Consider the following 15,035-nt stretch of genomic DNA (forward strand, 5'->3'; position numbering starts at 1 on the left):
TACAGCAAGCAGAGGTCTCGGTAAGGGGTTTGGGTAGCAGATGGGGTGCTGGCTGTGCTTGTAAAGGGGCAGAGGAGCCTCCCAGCTGGCTGTCCCTGCTGAGGAGCAGGCAGAACAGGGCAGAGCACCACGCTGGGCTGCCCGCCCTGCCTGCCCCCCCTGCCCACTGCCACTGCCTGCTCCTCCCACCCACCCCAAGGGACCCCAGGGGCACGCGGCTGCTCCCCCCAAACCCACCTGCTGCCCCTCACCAACCCCACAAAAAGGCCAGGCCCAGGCAGTTGTGTACAAAACCTGAAATAGTTTACTTTGCTTTCTTTTTTCTTTTTTTGTCTTTTTTACCTTTTTTTAAACTTTGCTCTAGGTTTACTTAGATTTTGTGAACTCGATACAAGAGCATTTGATATGAATCGGTAAATAAAACACCGTCATAGATAGATAGCCACAATAAACTTTGTTAGAAATGTACATGTTGCGAAAAAATAATAATACTAATAATCATAATAAAAAAAGCCGGTGCGACGCCCCGGCCGGGCGGCCCTGTGGCCCTCGCCCATGGCCGCGGGTGGTTCTGGTTCCCCGCGGGCGCCGCACCCCGGTAATGTGTGTATATAAACAAAGCCCATAAGAAATGTACAAATATAAAAAGCTACAAACATTAATAAATTACATCGTCACAAAACACGGAAACACTCCACAAGGTGCTAGTAAAATAACTTGTCTCCCTCCCTCGTACAAGAAGTTACGCAAAGAGCTGGTACCGGCGAGCGGCGCCCCGGAGAGACTTTCCCCTTATAAAAACCCGGCGGTGGTTATTCCAAAAGCTATGTACAAGCTACATTCTAGGAAAAGGGAAACGCAGCTACACGGGGCGGCGGGGGCTGCCTGAGAAATGCACCCAACGCCCCACGGCCCCGGCCCAGCCCCAGCCCCTGAGGCTGCAGCCGGGGGCCAGGGTGACCAGCGCGCTCCTCCGTGACCAGGATTAGTAGTAACTTTTTGCGGCTAGTCACTCTCAGCACTCTGAGAAAGGACATCTATATTAAAAAATATTTATAGCAGGATTCTGTACACTCCGACCGCTGAAAGTTAATGGGATTATTGTGGTGGTGGCCCGGAGCCCGTTAGCGGCTCTGCCGCTAGAGCAGCAGCTTCCCGTTCCGGTGGATCTTCAGGATCTTGCCGAGCCGCTGCTTGGCCGTGGCCATCCCCTTCTTCGTGCGCTTCCCTGGAAGGAGAGCGGGGAGTGGGGTGAGGGCCTGCTCCCGCCACGCGCCGCCCCAGAACCGGCCCCGTGTTGGCTGCCTCCACCCTCCAGAAGCCCTCCCGCTCTGCCCAGCGTGGGGGGAGCACGGCCTCTGCCAAAACCCACCCCTTACCCGCGCCAGGACACGTTCCTTGCAGCACACCCAGCTCATGGTGGAGGCTCAGCCCACCCCTGTTTCCTGCGGGGGCTCCTCCTGCCTCTGCAGTGCCAGCCCTGCCCCCTGTGCCCTCACCAGCCCTGCCAGCCAGCCTGCCTCCCCACACACACAGACACACACGGACACACAGAATCACAGAATGTCCTGAGCTGGAAGGGACCCCTAAGAGTCATCGAGTCCAACTCCTGTCCCTGCACAGGACACCCCACAGGTCACCCCGTGTGTCTGAGGACATTGTCCAGTCTCTTCTTGAACACTGTCAGGTTGGGGCCGTGACACCTCCTTGGGGAGCCTGTTCAGTGTCCAGCACCTCTGGTGAAGAACCTTTTCCTCATGTCCAGCTGCCCCTCCCCTGGCACATGTTCCTGCCGTTCCCTGGGCTCTGTCACTGTCACAGAGAAGAGAAGAGCTCAGCCTGCCCCTCCTGCTCCTGCTGAGGAACCTGCAGCCCATGAGCTCTGCCCTCAGTCTGCTCTGCTCCAGCTGAACAAACCCAGGGACTGCAGCCGCTCCTCACACGGCTTCCCCTCCAAACCTTCACCAACTTCATGGCCTCCTCTGGACACTCTGCAGCAGCTTTATCTCCTTTTCTCCCGTGTCCCCAGCCCTGCACACAGCGAATGCTCCAGGTGAGGCCGCCCCAGTGCAGAGCAGAGCGGGACAATCCCCTCCCTGCCCGGCTGGCCGTGCTGTGCTGGATGCACCGGGACACGGGTCCCTCTTGGCTGCAGGGACACTGGTGGCTCATGTTCAACTTGCCGTCAACAAACCCCACAGTTCCCCATGCCCGGCAGGCTGTCACAGCTCCTGCCCTCACCACACACCAGGGCTCTCCGGGCATGTCTCTGCTATCCCCTACGGGCAGCCTGTGCCATGGGGATGCTGAGCTCACATGCCACCACGTGTCCTGGGCCATCCACTGACCTGAGGACGCCTGGGCCCTTGCCCACCACGCTGAGACCAACCCATGTACCATCACAACTCCATGTTTCTCCTTTCACTCTCTTCCCCCAGCTCTAGAGAGACCACCCACATCCAGCCTCACCAGAAGGACACTGAAAAGACACACACACACACGTCCCCACACACGCACTTTCCACAGATCAGGCTAGCACCGAGGCACCACAACATGCCCAAAGTGGACAACCTTCCCTGTCCCCACACTGATGAGAGGACACAGCCATCACAAGCCCAGGTGTGGGCTCATGAGCTGTGCAGTTTGGCATGGTCTGTGCTCCCTGTGCCCTCCCTGCCTCAGCACTTGCCGGCTCCCTCCTTATAGCCAGGAACTCCCCGGTTCACCCGGGCACAAAACAAATCCACACAGCCTCTGTTCTTCCCATCGTGCCACCACTGGTGCATTCTTGTGCGATACCTGCAAAGACTCAGCTCCTCACCACCTTTCCCATCTGTATTAAGTGCCCCAGCCTTAAAGACCATGACAGTGTGGGTGACTCTTTCCACGGGAAGTTTCCTCGTTTCTCATCCTTTTGCCTCACTCTTTAGGACTGAGTGACCTTCCCTGAGGAGGTCCTAGAGCTCCCTAATTCTGCTTCATCCCACCATCTCCTTCCACAGTCCCTTAATTCGCAGTGAAGTACAAACTGGTAGACCTCATGCTCGGGACTCTCCTGTGCTCCATGCAGAGAGATGCCCTGAAGTGCCCTTGGTGCCCCCAGCTGTCCCAAGACCCTCCACAGGAGGCCCTGAAAGTGCTCTGCTCCCAGCAGGTCAGCCGCTCACTTTCCCAGCACATGGTTCCATCCCTCCTTCGAGGCCTGAGCTACACCACAGGCAAGGTGTGACCCACGTGCCGGGTCAGGCTCCCTTCACGATGCCCTGACCGGGCTGCCCAGCTCACCGGCCAGACTAGGGTTTGGCTCCGTTCAGCACTTGTCTCCCCTTCATATCTTCCACTGCCTTGGACCTCTTTCACTAATGCCACCATTCCACCACAAACACACAATTCCAGGCAAATACCTTCATTCCGCTCCGGTTCTGTAGACAGCCACAGGTGTTGGCAGCTCCTGGCAGGACCTAGTGCCTACCACAGTCCTCTATGGCCCATTCAAGCTACTCTGGTGTTTTACTATTTGGCAGGACACTGTGCATCACCTCTAATTTGCTCCACTTAAATGCAGGGGAATGCAGGGAACATCTGCCATGTTGCCTCACTTTTTACATCAGGGCCTCTCTTACTCTTCACACTACACGGTGCCTGTCCCACACACCTGCCTCTGTCACGCTTTCTGAGCAAAGTTCTAGCAGAGAATAGGTCCTAGCCCAGACTCCAGAGCAGCCTCAGCTTTGTAACGCTTTCCCTACAGCAGACAAGCGGCCTCTTCCTCTCTCTTGGCTTGTGGCTGTGTAGCTGTGTTACTTCCCAAGGTCTGATGTTCCTCCACTCTCTTGTGCCAACTCCCAAGTGAGGTTTGCAGATTTGCACTGCCCTATGCTCGCTGGATGGGGAGTCCTCAGGTACACATCAGCACGCACTTCTGCACAAACACCACCCTCCACAGCAGAGTCTGACCTAGCCCTGGGCAGAACAGCCGCCACAGATACACCTTCCCCTGGACAAGGCTTCACCAGACAGGCTGGACTGTGACGTGACCACTGCAGGTGTTCCTCAGAGCCCCAGGGCGTGCTCAGGAGCGCATCCTGGCATGGGATGCCTCACACCCCGCAACAAACAGCACAGTAACAAACACATATTTGGGCCCACGGCGCCAAGACAGCCAAGACCATGGGCCCCATCTCTGAATCACAGAATGGTAGGGGTTGGAAGGGACCTCAACAGATCATCTAGTCCAATCCCCTGCCAGAGCAGGAACACCTAGATGAGGTTACAGAACTCTCTGACCAGAACTGACCTGCCAACACACTTCTACATACTCACGACACACACAACACGTGAGAGCCCTGCAAAAGGCACAGATTACACGACCAATTCGCCCTTCCCCATTCCTACACCATAACCCCAGGCGTTTCCTGGTACCTTTGGCGGAGGCATTGTTCTGCGAGGATGATGAGGGTCTCCTCTGTGTAAGGAAAACACCGGGTGCCATCGGCTGCGATCCCCTGTTAGGCTGGGCGACCCCAAAGGTGCTGGCCCCTGCGGTGTACTCGTGATCTGTGAGGCTGCTGGCATGTGACTCCAGCTTCGGCTCTGGCGAGCTGCCTTCCTGACCCGCTTTGTTCGCGTTGCTGGTTGACAGCTTCTTTTTGGTATTTTTTTTCTTCTTGCCTTTTTGTTCCTCCTTTAAAATGACAAACATGAAGCTCAGATTAATCCCCTTTAGCTACGGCTAGGGCCAGCGGCGTTGCTTAGGGTCCTGATACAAGGAAAACCCACGAAGCTTGCCATGTACACACTGCTCACGGTCTGTTCCGACACCACCTCGCTCACAGCTCTCTCTGCTGCACGCACACGTTCGCATTTCTTGCAGCTATGTTTGCACTTTGTGCAGAACCTCCTGGTTTGGTAAGTCTGCGTACACCGTGGCGAGCGGGAGCCAGCCAGGACCCTGCCCTGGGAGACCAGCGTGGTTTGGCACGAACAAAGTTTTCGATGTTCCACAAAAACTGGCACCTCCTATCTTCAGATATCTTCATATGCTTTCACAACAGCATGGAGGATATTAAACATCCCACTGATTCACAGACTCTGCTTCCTGCTAGGGCACAAACATAATCTCTCGACCTGTAACTGCACTTACACTCACGTCCCATGAGGGCAGTGATCTGGCAACATCCTGTTTCCCTTGCCTACCTTCAGTCTGCTTCTTGATGAACCCTGCTACCAACCTTAGAGTTCCTCTACTCAACTGCACAGATCACAGACACCCAATGCCACAAAAACCTGCATCTCCAGTGACTGGCCAAGGTGTTGCACCAACCTTGCTCCAGCAGACTGTGTCACCTTCATGCCTCACGGTGTCACATTTGTGGGGCCTATGTATGTTAGCACTTAGCATCTATCTGACCTCTTCGGAGACCAGACACTGATCAACACCCCAAGTGCCTCAATATCTTTGCTAAACTGACCCATAGTTACCCACAGTTCACCAAATCTGTGGAAGCAAATCCTTATGCTTCCCAGCAGGCGATTTCCACTGACCAGGCAATCACAGCAGTCAGACTCTCAAAGACTCATCAATCTGCAGTTCATGCATTCTGCTTTGGGGCAGCCTGGCAGCTCTGCTCATTCACTCATACTTCTCTATGCTTCCCATACATCTCTGCACTGTGGCGCTGTCAGATATGCTGCGGACACCATAGGACTTTCCTCCCATTTATTTCCCCTGAGACTGCTGAGCCTCGTGTCACTGGCACGACCAAACACTGAGGAGGACTGGCACTGCACTGCTGTTTGGGCACAACTCTGCTGCGGGGGGACAGGGCTTTCATTTCCTGACAGCTACGGCTTCCCAAGCAACCTCACCTGCTGTGACAACTTGGCGGCAGCAGCGGCGAGTCCAGTTTCAATGGAGGCGACTCTCGTGCCCTCTCGCACCGGTCTGTCTTGTCGAGGCACCGAGGGGCCCACTCGTGCTACAAGGAAATCAGATGCGGGTGAGAGGTGCAGAATGTGCCCGTGTGAACAGCACAACGGCACACAGGGCAGTGAGGCTCTGCCCTCTGCAGCAGGGAGGGCCAGGGATGCTGCAGCCTCTGCCCTGCCTTCCCCGGGATGCATGTGACAGCAAAAGGTGCCAACAGCCTCCAGTGACAGTGGCCTGGGGAGAGGCTGCTGATAAAGATGTGTCACAGCTGAGCAGCTTCCCTGGCAGCAGCAGTTCCTGAAGCCAAAGGCACAGGAGGTTTCTGCTGACACTACAGATAGGAGTGACTCCAGCATCCTTTCCAACAGATGGTGTTAACTGCCCCATCAGCTGGGGGTGGACATGCTGTGCCACCAGCTTAGGGGACACGGGCTGCTTGTCACACACACAGCAAGCTGCAGAGACTCCCCTGTCAGTGGGCCACATCCAAGTGGTCTAAGGACCTCCTGGCCTGTCACTGCCTCTGGTGAGCTGCAACAAAACCACCCTTGCAGCCCACCGGCTTTGGCTGAACCTGGAGGAGACTATTCCCACACCCTCTCCATTACTCTTTACATAGTCAACACCTAAAATAAAAGCCATGGCTACTCTGCTGTCTGGGGTTTCACTGTTAAATCACTGGTAGGGTGGCCACCAATTGTTCTGTCACCAAGAGTGTGAAGAAAAATAAGCCAACAACCCACCCAGGAGTGACTTTTTCTTGTCAACCGATTGACGGAGGATGGTTGACACTGCTCAGGGTGAGCCCCAGCGCATGATTTCACCTCCCAGTGCTGGAAAGGATTAATTAATCCTTCACATGATAAAGAAATTGCTATTTGTGGTCTTACAGTTTCCACACCCCTTGAAAAATGGCTGTGTTTTTAGGAAGCTGCATGACTTGGCCCGAGTCTGGGCAGCACAGACCATATGGACTTACCTGTTGGACTGTAAGGGGCATCATCTGAGCTTTTCCTTTTCTTTGATCGGGATTTGAATACCGGGTTATCTTCATCTGATTCGAGGGAAGGGTAAACTACAGGAGGAAAGAAAGGCAATAGTTTCAGTGTAGGAAAGAGCTCTTACCCTGCACAGAGGCCCGCATGCTCTGTACAGGTGTGGTGGCATCACAGCTGGAATAGCAAGGTCCTTCGGTGGTACCACTGAGGGGTGACACAGCTGCAGCATTCAGGGGACTTTCTCCTGGCTCTCCTCCACACACTACACTTGGGAGCCGCTGTCATTAAACTGTGATCCTGAACTACTTTTAGGATACACAGTGAAACTTCTCAGCCAGGAAAAATCAGTTTTCCTTCTGGCTGTGGAGCAGCAGCACAGCCAGAACAGACACAAATGGGTTTCCTTACTCCAAGCTAGACCGGTACTAAAGACCCATCACTAAGGACTTCATGCAGCACAGCACCTTCTTGGCCCCTATGGCTCCTGAACATGCAGGCAGAGAGAAATAACACAGTGCTGTTCATACAGACCTGGAAAACTGCTTTCCTTTACTCAGAGTATCCAAAAGATGAACAAGAACCATTCTACCAAAAGATCCTTCACAAGTTGGTGTTTATCGCAGACACTTAACTGCCTAAATTTTGACCCAGCATTTACTATGAAGTTTCTCTATGTTTTTTCACATGTGTTTGATTATCTTGCCAGTTGGCATTTGTGACATTACTGGTGATGTTGAGCCAGTGTGTGCCCAAATGGCCAAAAAGTCCACCCGCATCCTGGCTTGTATCAGCACTGGTGTGGCCAGCAGGCCCAGGGCAGTGACCGTCCCTGTGCTGGCACTGGGGAGGCCAAACCGCGAATCCTGGAGGCAGTTTTGGGTCCCTCACACCAAGAAAGCCCTTGAGGTGCTGGAGCGAGTGGAGAGAAGGGAACGGAGCTGGTGAGGGGCTGGAGCACAAGTGTGATGGGAGCGGCTGAGGGACCTGGGGGTTCAGCTGGAGAACAGGAGCTGAGGGGAGACCTTCTGATCTCTGAACTGCCTGAAAGGAGCTTGGAGCCAGGGGGGTCGGGCTCTGCTCCCCAGGAACAAGCGCCAGGAGCAGAGGAAACGGCCTCAAGTTGCGCCAGGGGAGGTTGAGGTTGGATCTGGGGACCAATTTCTTCCCCAAAGGGCTGTGGGGCATTGGAACAGGCTGCCCAGGGCAGTGCTGGAGTTACCAGCCCTGGAGGAGTTGGACAGACATGGAGATGAGGTTCTCAGGGACATGGGGTACTGCCCAAGTTAGGTCACGGTTGGACTCAACGATCTTGAGGGTCTCTTCCAACCAAAATGATTCTATGATTACTGTGGCATTTGGTCATTGACACTAGAACTCTGTTGATCAGATGTGGCACAAACAGAGCCTCTGGACACTGAGCCTGCTCACAACAAAGACTCTTCATTTTCTGGCAGCACAGACATAGAATGAGCAAATGCATGTAGCACACTCTGAAGGGCTGGGCAGCCTTCTGCAGCACGTCACAGCGTCTTCATTTTGGCATCTCTGTCAATCATGCGAAAACACTCACTCCACTTTTCCAGTCATAACCAATGATCTCTGAAGGCCATGCTTGTCAGGGAGATTTAAACACACACATAGACTCTTCTGTTATGCAGCATAAACCTCGACCAACCTCTTGCTCTCTTTGGGGCTTCAGGCTTTCCAGGCCCCATCAGCCTTCACATGACTAATTTTCTTTATTTCCTCACTTCTCATATTTAAAAATGCTTCTGCTGGTGGCAGAGCTGATACAACTGTTGCAAACTAGCTCCGTGCCCATTTCTGCTTCAGATGCTTGCATTCTCTGCCCTCAGTCAAAATAACTCTGGATCCAAATACAAATTCAACTTCTCACTCAGCTAGATATTTTATTGCTATAATGCAGACAAGGACATTTCTGTCGTAAGTACCAGTACCTGACACACATTTTTGGGACAGTTTCCTGTTTATTGGCTGACTGCTGCAGTTTCACTGGGCTTCCATGCTTCTTAAGATGTTCTGATTATGACATGCCTCAAATACCATCTACCTGGATGACTGTATCACCACCAGCTCTGTAGTCAGTGCTTCATTTTGCTGTGCAGACCTTTTGTTATTTGCACTCCTCCTTACCAAAATACCCAGTCAAGTTCAATGTGACAGCGAGTGAGCAAGCATATAATGAGAAACAGAGCAGGTATTTGCAAACATCCACAAATATGTAAATGTACACCCAGGCACACAATCACATCTTCATTTGTACTTACCATAATCTGAATCTTTAAAACAGGCATCTAAGTGGTCCTGATCTTCATCGTAATCTTCAATGTCAATGCTGTTCTTTGTGCTTTTCTTTAGTAACCGCTTGCCGGCATTTTTGTTGCTGCCACCACCTGTTTTTTTAGAGTTCTGTGTGGAGATGGAGTTATTCTTCGCCTGGTTGGTACCCCACGACGTCTGGAGGCAGGACTCTGAGGACTGGAGGTTTGCCATGGACAGCATGCCCTGGATCGCTTCTTGTGTGCTGGGGGAGGCGGGTGGCTGACTGCAGGGAAACATTGAAAACACGAGAGTTGTTAGCAACTCCAGAAAAACACAAGCCCCGCTCAAGCAGTTGACTCCTTTCACTTCACGGTGTTGCTAGAAGAGATTTCGTGACGGCTGTCCTTCGATCAGCTGGGCATGCCACCAGTGCTAAGAGCAATATGACAGACAGCATGTTAGGTCTCCAAAGCCCATCACAGTATTCCCAGTAACATGGTGTTTCTCTTACTGACTCTGAGGACTTCTGGGTCAGCGTTGGAGGGGGATGTCATGGTGGGCTTCTGCTACACACTGCCAAGCACGTGGAGGAAGAATTGGAACAACTGGAAGGAAGCTCGTGATCACAGGCCACAATTCCCACTGGGGACCACCACCACCCCAGCATCTCCAGTTTAGGAAGGATGAGGAACTACTGGAGGGAGTCCAGTGGAGGGCTACGGAGATGATGAGGGGATTGGAGCATCTTTCTTGTGACAAAAGACTGAGAGAGTTGAGTCTGTTCAGCCTGGCAAGTGAAGTTGAGAGGGGATCTCATCAGTGTTGATAAATATCTCCAGGATGGGTGTCGGAGGATGGACCAGACTCTGTTCAGTGGTGCCAAACGCCAGGGCGAGGAGCAACGGGCACAGACTGAAACACAGGAGGTTCCATCTGAACAGGAGGAGAAATTTCTTCCATTTGAGGTGCCAGAGCCTGGCCCAGGCTGCCCAGAGCGGGTGTGGAGTCTCCTTCTCTGAGACATTCAAACCGCCTGGACCCACCTGTGTGATCTGCTCAGTGACCCTGCGTGAGCAGGGGTTGCACTGGCGATCTACAGAGGTCCTGCAACCCAGCCAGCCTGGGGTTCAGTGATCTGCTGGAAGTGCAACTTGTAGGGCACAAGGAATTCCAGAGGTTTCTGCAGCACATTGGGAGGGTTCCCTGCTGTGCATGTGGGATGGATTGATTATGGGAGATGCCAGAGAGATATGGACTGGAGGGCTAGACTCCAGGGTGGGAAGAAACCTTGCTCTCATTGAACCTGTTTTGTGACATTTTATTGCTAGTTGTCAACAGGCACAGCACAGCTACTGCAGAAATACATTCCTACAAGGTAGGCTGAGGTGAAACGATGCGTAAATTCTGACTGGCATGTACACTTAGCAAGGTGGGAAACATGCTTCCCACAACACAGAAGAATGATAACTTCATCAGAGAATGCCAGATATTAATGCAGAACACATCGTCAAATATTTCCAGGACTTTGGAGTTTGGGCAAATAGTGAAAGGCAAAAAAAACTTGCTGTGGTAATGACTTTTTTCACAGTGATGCAATAGAAACCACTAACACACAGTATTTCCCAGGTAAATTAACAGTACCGCACTGCTTTTTCTTATTTGGTCTTAATTTAATCCACTTTAAACCATTACAGGACTCCGGACAGATTAACATCTAAAACGTAACGGGAGTTTTTGGGCACTAATTGCATTTATAAATAATCCTGAAAATGAGTTAAGACTGGTGTTAGCAGCTAGCAACTCAATGGAGAGAAGAACATCGAAAAACTTATTTAGGAAAAAGACATTTTAACTCCTTCATTACCACGCCAGATGCCTTAGCTTTCTCCCTGTCAAAGGCATATTTTGTAGCATCTATAAGAAATTAACATATTTTCTCTCAATTTTTTTCCCCAAACCATTTTTGCAGGCACGGGACTCTCAAAACACTGCAAACAGACCATCAAGCACTGACCACTAAATGGGCAAATCATAGAGGAACTGCCTTAAGCAACACATGCTTTAACAAATAAATTGTGGAATCTGATCAAAACCAGTGGCTCTAAGAGTCAAACCACAACCTGAATGTGTGGCTGAAATGCCTCCAAGAGACAGAGCTGCACTCGGGGCAAAGTGTTTCTCATTAGGGCATGTGCTCGCGTGTACTTCCACTAGAAGTATTTCAGCTTTCTAAGCCAAATACAATTAAAGAAGAATCAGGAAGCAATTTCTAGGCTCTGGAAGTCCATATCCCCATTCTGTAGCTTCAGCAATGATTTAAAAAGAAAACAACTTACGTAAGTAAACTACCTGTGAGCTACAGCTATGACTTAAAAACCATTTAAAATGAGGGCGGGAGCAGGAGCAAAGCAGCCAGAGAGCTGCTGTCCCCCCCCAGCAGCTGGCACAGGCCCTTCCAACACCCCGCAAGGTGGCATCTGGCGATGGCACAGGTCCTGCCGTTGCACTGCAAAGCCGACAGCCGTGCTCTCCTTCCCTCAAGCTAAAAATGATGGTGTGGATGAACACACAAGGACACTTTAACAAACTGCCGGGTAGACGTTTGTGCCTTTTGCAGTGGGGTCCACTTCAGCACAGAATCACAGAATAGTTTGGGTTGAAGGGACATTCCCAGCTCCCCCAGTGCCCCCCCTGCCATGACAGGGACATCTTCACCAGCTCAGGTTGCTCAGAGCCCCGTCCAGCCTGGCCTGGGATGTCTCCAGGGATGGTTCATCCACCACCTCTCTGGCCAACCTGGGCCAGGCTCTCACCACCCTCAGGGCCAACAATTACTTCCTCATGTCCGGCCTGAAACTCCCTCCTTTAGTTTAAAACCATCACCCCTTGTCCTGTTGTAACACACCTTTCTAAAAAGCCTGTCCTCAGCATCTTGCACAGCTGCCCTTTTTGGGATTTTATTGTTTGCATTTACTCTCATAAAGACAAGGACACATGATGGAGAGGTGAGTTTGCTGCAATAACGTTTTGCCACCTAGCAAGCATCTGGTGATTTTCAGCTCTCTAGAGCACAGGAACTGAACAAGATCCTCACTGGAACCACCACCAGCTTCCCCTGCAACACCAGCACCGTGCAATAAAGCCAGGTGCAGCTACAGCTTGGTGCACAGGCAAAACCACCGCTCAATGGCCAACAGGGCATGGCCTGGTGCCACCTGAGTGACCCATGGGGCTGGGTTGTGGGGGACGAGTCCAAGGTCACCAGTCCCAGCTCACACTGAGCAGAGACCAACAGGCCAGGCCTGTATCCACAGCCAGAGCTCCCAACCCTGCTAGCGAGCCACAAGCATCGTCAGCACCAGCACCTGCCGCTCTGCTGCTGCTCCTGAAACCGGCTGCACGTCTTCATGTTATTAATAGAGAGAAGCACCATAACAGAAGGGAAAAACTGCTGTTAAAACTCATCACAAGTAAAATGTCCCCCAGGTCTGAGCAGCCTGCGGCATTGGCTGGGACAGTGTGACGAGGAGCAGGGAAGGGCAACTCATGTGAATTCTGGGGTTGTCATATGCAGGGACAGGAGTTGGATCCTTATTTCTCTTATTACCCTTGTGGGTCCCTTCCAAGGCAGGACATTCTATGAGTCTATAATTCTATGATCTCAGTGAGAACCCGAGGAAGAAGACACTGGTCTGTATGGCTCAGATGGCTTTGTGCTCTCCATGCAGTGCTCTCTGGAACCACTTGTTCTGTTGGGTTTAAGCCTTGGGACCTCAGTGTCCCCAAACAACAAGTAATACCTTCACCATCCCTTCAGCTACATTTTGGAGCCTTCACATTGCCCGTGTTACCTTCCTAGACTTGACACGAGCATCCTTTCCCTGAGAGCACGTTCCAGAGCAGGCGGCAACAGGCAGAGAGCTGTGATCATGACAAGCACACACACAATTCTGAACAGACAGACAGAGGTTTTACCTCCTCTGGCCTCTGTGCCATCTGGGCACAGGAACGATCCCAGCGCCCTGAAGTTAGGAGATGACATGATGCAGGGAGCCAGTGCCTCAATTTTCACAACCAGTTCTACTATTGCCATCATCTGAGGGTCCAGCATCTCCATGCAGATCATCTCCTTCCTTCCATAAGCAATTACTGAGCCATTCACCTATAACCTTATCAGAAATTCAGTTTACTAATTTCAGCAAAATATTACTCATTGAGGGGTGGCTTTCTCCCCATTCTCCATGCTGCCTACACAGACAGCTGGAGGCACCGAAGGGTGAGGGGACACGAGGGACAGTAAACTCACTAGTATCTCACCTCGCCTCTGAATAACTATCACCCAACCTCATTTTAACATTAGAGGGAAAAATATATAATGGCAGATAGCCATAGAGCAGATAGAATCACAGAATCAGGCTGCAGAGTCTCCATCCCTGAATACATTTAAACCTCACCAGGGTCATGCCCTGAACAAGCAGGTCACACTTTACATCTGTCTGTGCTGTGAGCAGGTGGCTGCTCCAGGTGACTTCCCAAGGTCCCTTCCAACTGCGGTTACTCTGGAATACTTCAAATGAGAACCACTGAAATACAGTTGGGCATGTAAGGGGAAGGCAACACATCACCATCCTCTCTCGGTGACAGTATTTCCCTGTCATTTCTGCATTTCCCCTTGCTCTACCTGTGGCCAAAAGCAAATTAACCACAAAGAAGAAGTGGAGCTGACATACTAATGACTTATCAATATTTTTGAGAAGTCACGGTTGTATAAAACTATGGAACTCAATTTGAAGTATGAAAACAGTATTTCCTTCTATTTTTGTATCAGACCTGGAAACAACAAATAATTTTGCTCAGCTCAAGATCGCGTGACCACCAGTCCCCTCCAAGGTTTTTTCCTTATTCCATTTCGATTCTTTCAGACCGTTCCCACATTTATGGCAGCCTTTCTGCAGGACCTCTGTCTCATCATCCCTTCCCATTTCACCACCATTGCCACAAGCACGGGAGATGCAGCTCTCTAGAGCAACCTAGACAATGCCATCAGGGCTTTCTTTTGGGTCAGCTGTGAATGACAGTCTGGTATTTTACAGAATAAAGGTCCCCACAATTCAGATAAGGTCATTATCACAAAAAGCCCTGATCTGATTCCTAAGTTCCTTCTGGGGTGCAGCAGCTTTGTCTGACAGGACTCCACACGTCCCACTTCAGAGCTGGTCTCATCAACCGCTGTGTGAGCAAAGGAGATTCCACGGAGACCTACTTGCACTCCTGCTATGTGGAGTATCTACTATATATATATATATATATGTCTGCATATAAATGCATACATATGTCTACCCTTTATCTGCCTTACAAGTAGAGAAAGATGGAAATTGTTCTTGAGAGTCGGACACGACCACATTGGCATTACGTTGCAACACAGTATGTTTGCATATCACGTTTCTTCAATTTTTTAGAAAAAAAAGCACGTTATGGCCATTTAAAAAGCCTAGCATAATTATGAAATGAAACACAGTAATTTCGTTTATCAGGAGCTTTTTTTCAATCAATCTGCAACACGCACTGCCAAAGCCTAATTGTTTATACAAGAGCCAAAACTGATACGACACATTCCCCCTGAACTGCCACACACAGGGTAGTAATTCGTGCAGAGTTTAGTTATGTGACTGCGTTTGCAACTTTGATTTCAGAAACCACAAAGTCTACTAATATACTGGGTACAGAGCCCAGGCTGAAGGGAGGAGAAATGACAGGGCTGAGTCCCGCTCCATGACCCAGTGGCACTTTTAACCCCTTGCAGACAGCAAAACGCACCTCCCGAG

The 15,035-nt window shown here is 51.2% G+C and overlaps 1 protein-coding gene across 3 annotated transcripts in view; it reads right to left on the reverse strand.

Annotated features, from left to right (window-relative positions):
- Window positions 1-281: 281 nt before the first annotated feature.
- Window positions 282-15,035, reverse strand: part of PHF2 (PHD finger protein 2) — an 85,530-nt gene continuing 70,776 nt past the window's right edge. For 2 of the 3 annotated variants that reach the window (XM_065074928.1, XM_065074930.1), the window contains 5 exons: window positions 9,216-9,493; window positions 6,909-7,004; window positions 5,869-5,978; window positions 4,423-4,684; window positions 282-1,228 (listed from right to left, as the gene is read on the reverse strand). In XM_065074928.1, coding sequence (XP_064931000.1) covers window positions 1,140-1,228; window positions 4,423-4,684; window positions 5,869-5,978; window positions 6,909-7,004; window positions 9,216-9,493 — 835 coding nt within the window. In that variant the 3' untranslated portion in view covers window positions 282-1,139. The remainder of the gene's footprint in view (window positions 1,229-4,422; window positions 4,685-5,868; window positions 5,979-6,908; window positions 7,005-9,215; window positions 9,494-15,035) is intronic. The other variant, XM_065074929.1, reaches the window with a different exon arrangement.

The sequence above is a fragment of the Columba livia genome, chromosome 10, assembly GCF_036013475.1.
Source record: "Columba livia isolate bColLiv1 breed racing homer chromosome 10, bColLiv1.pat.W.v2, whole genome shotgun sequence".
NCBI classification, from domain to species: domain Eukaryota; kingdom Metazoa; phylum Chordata; class Aves; order Columbiformes; family Columbidae; genus Columba; species Columba livia.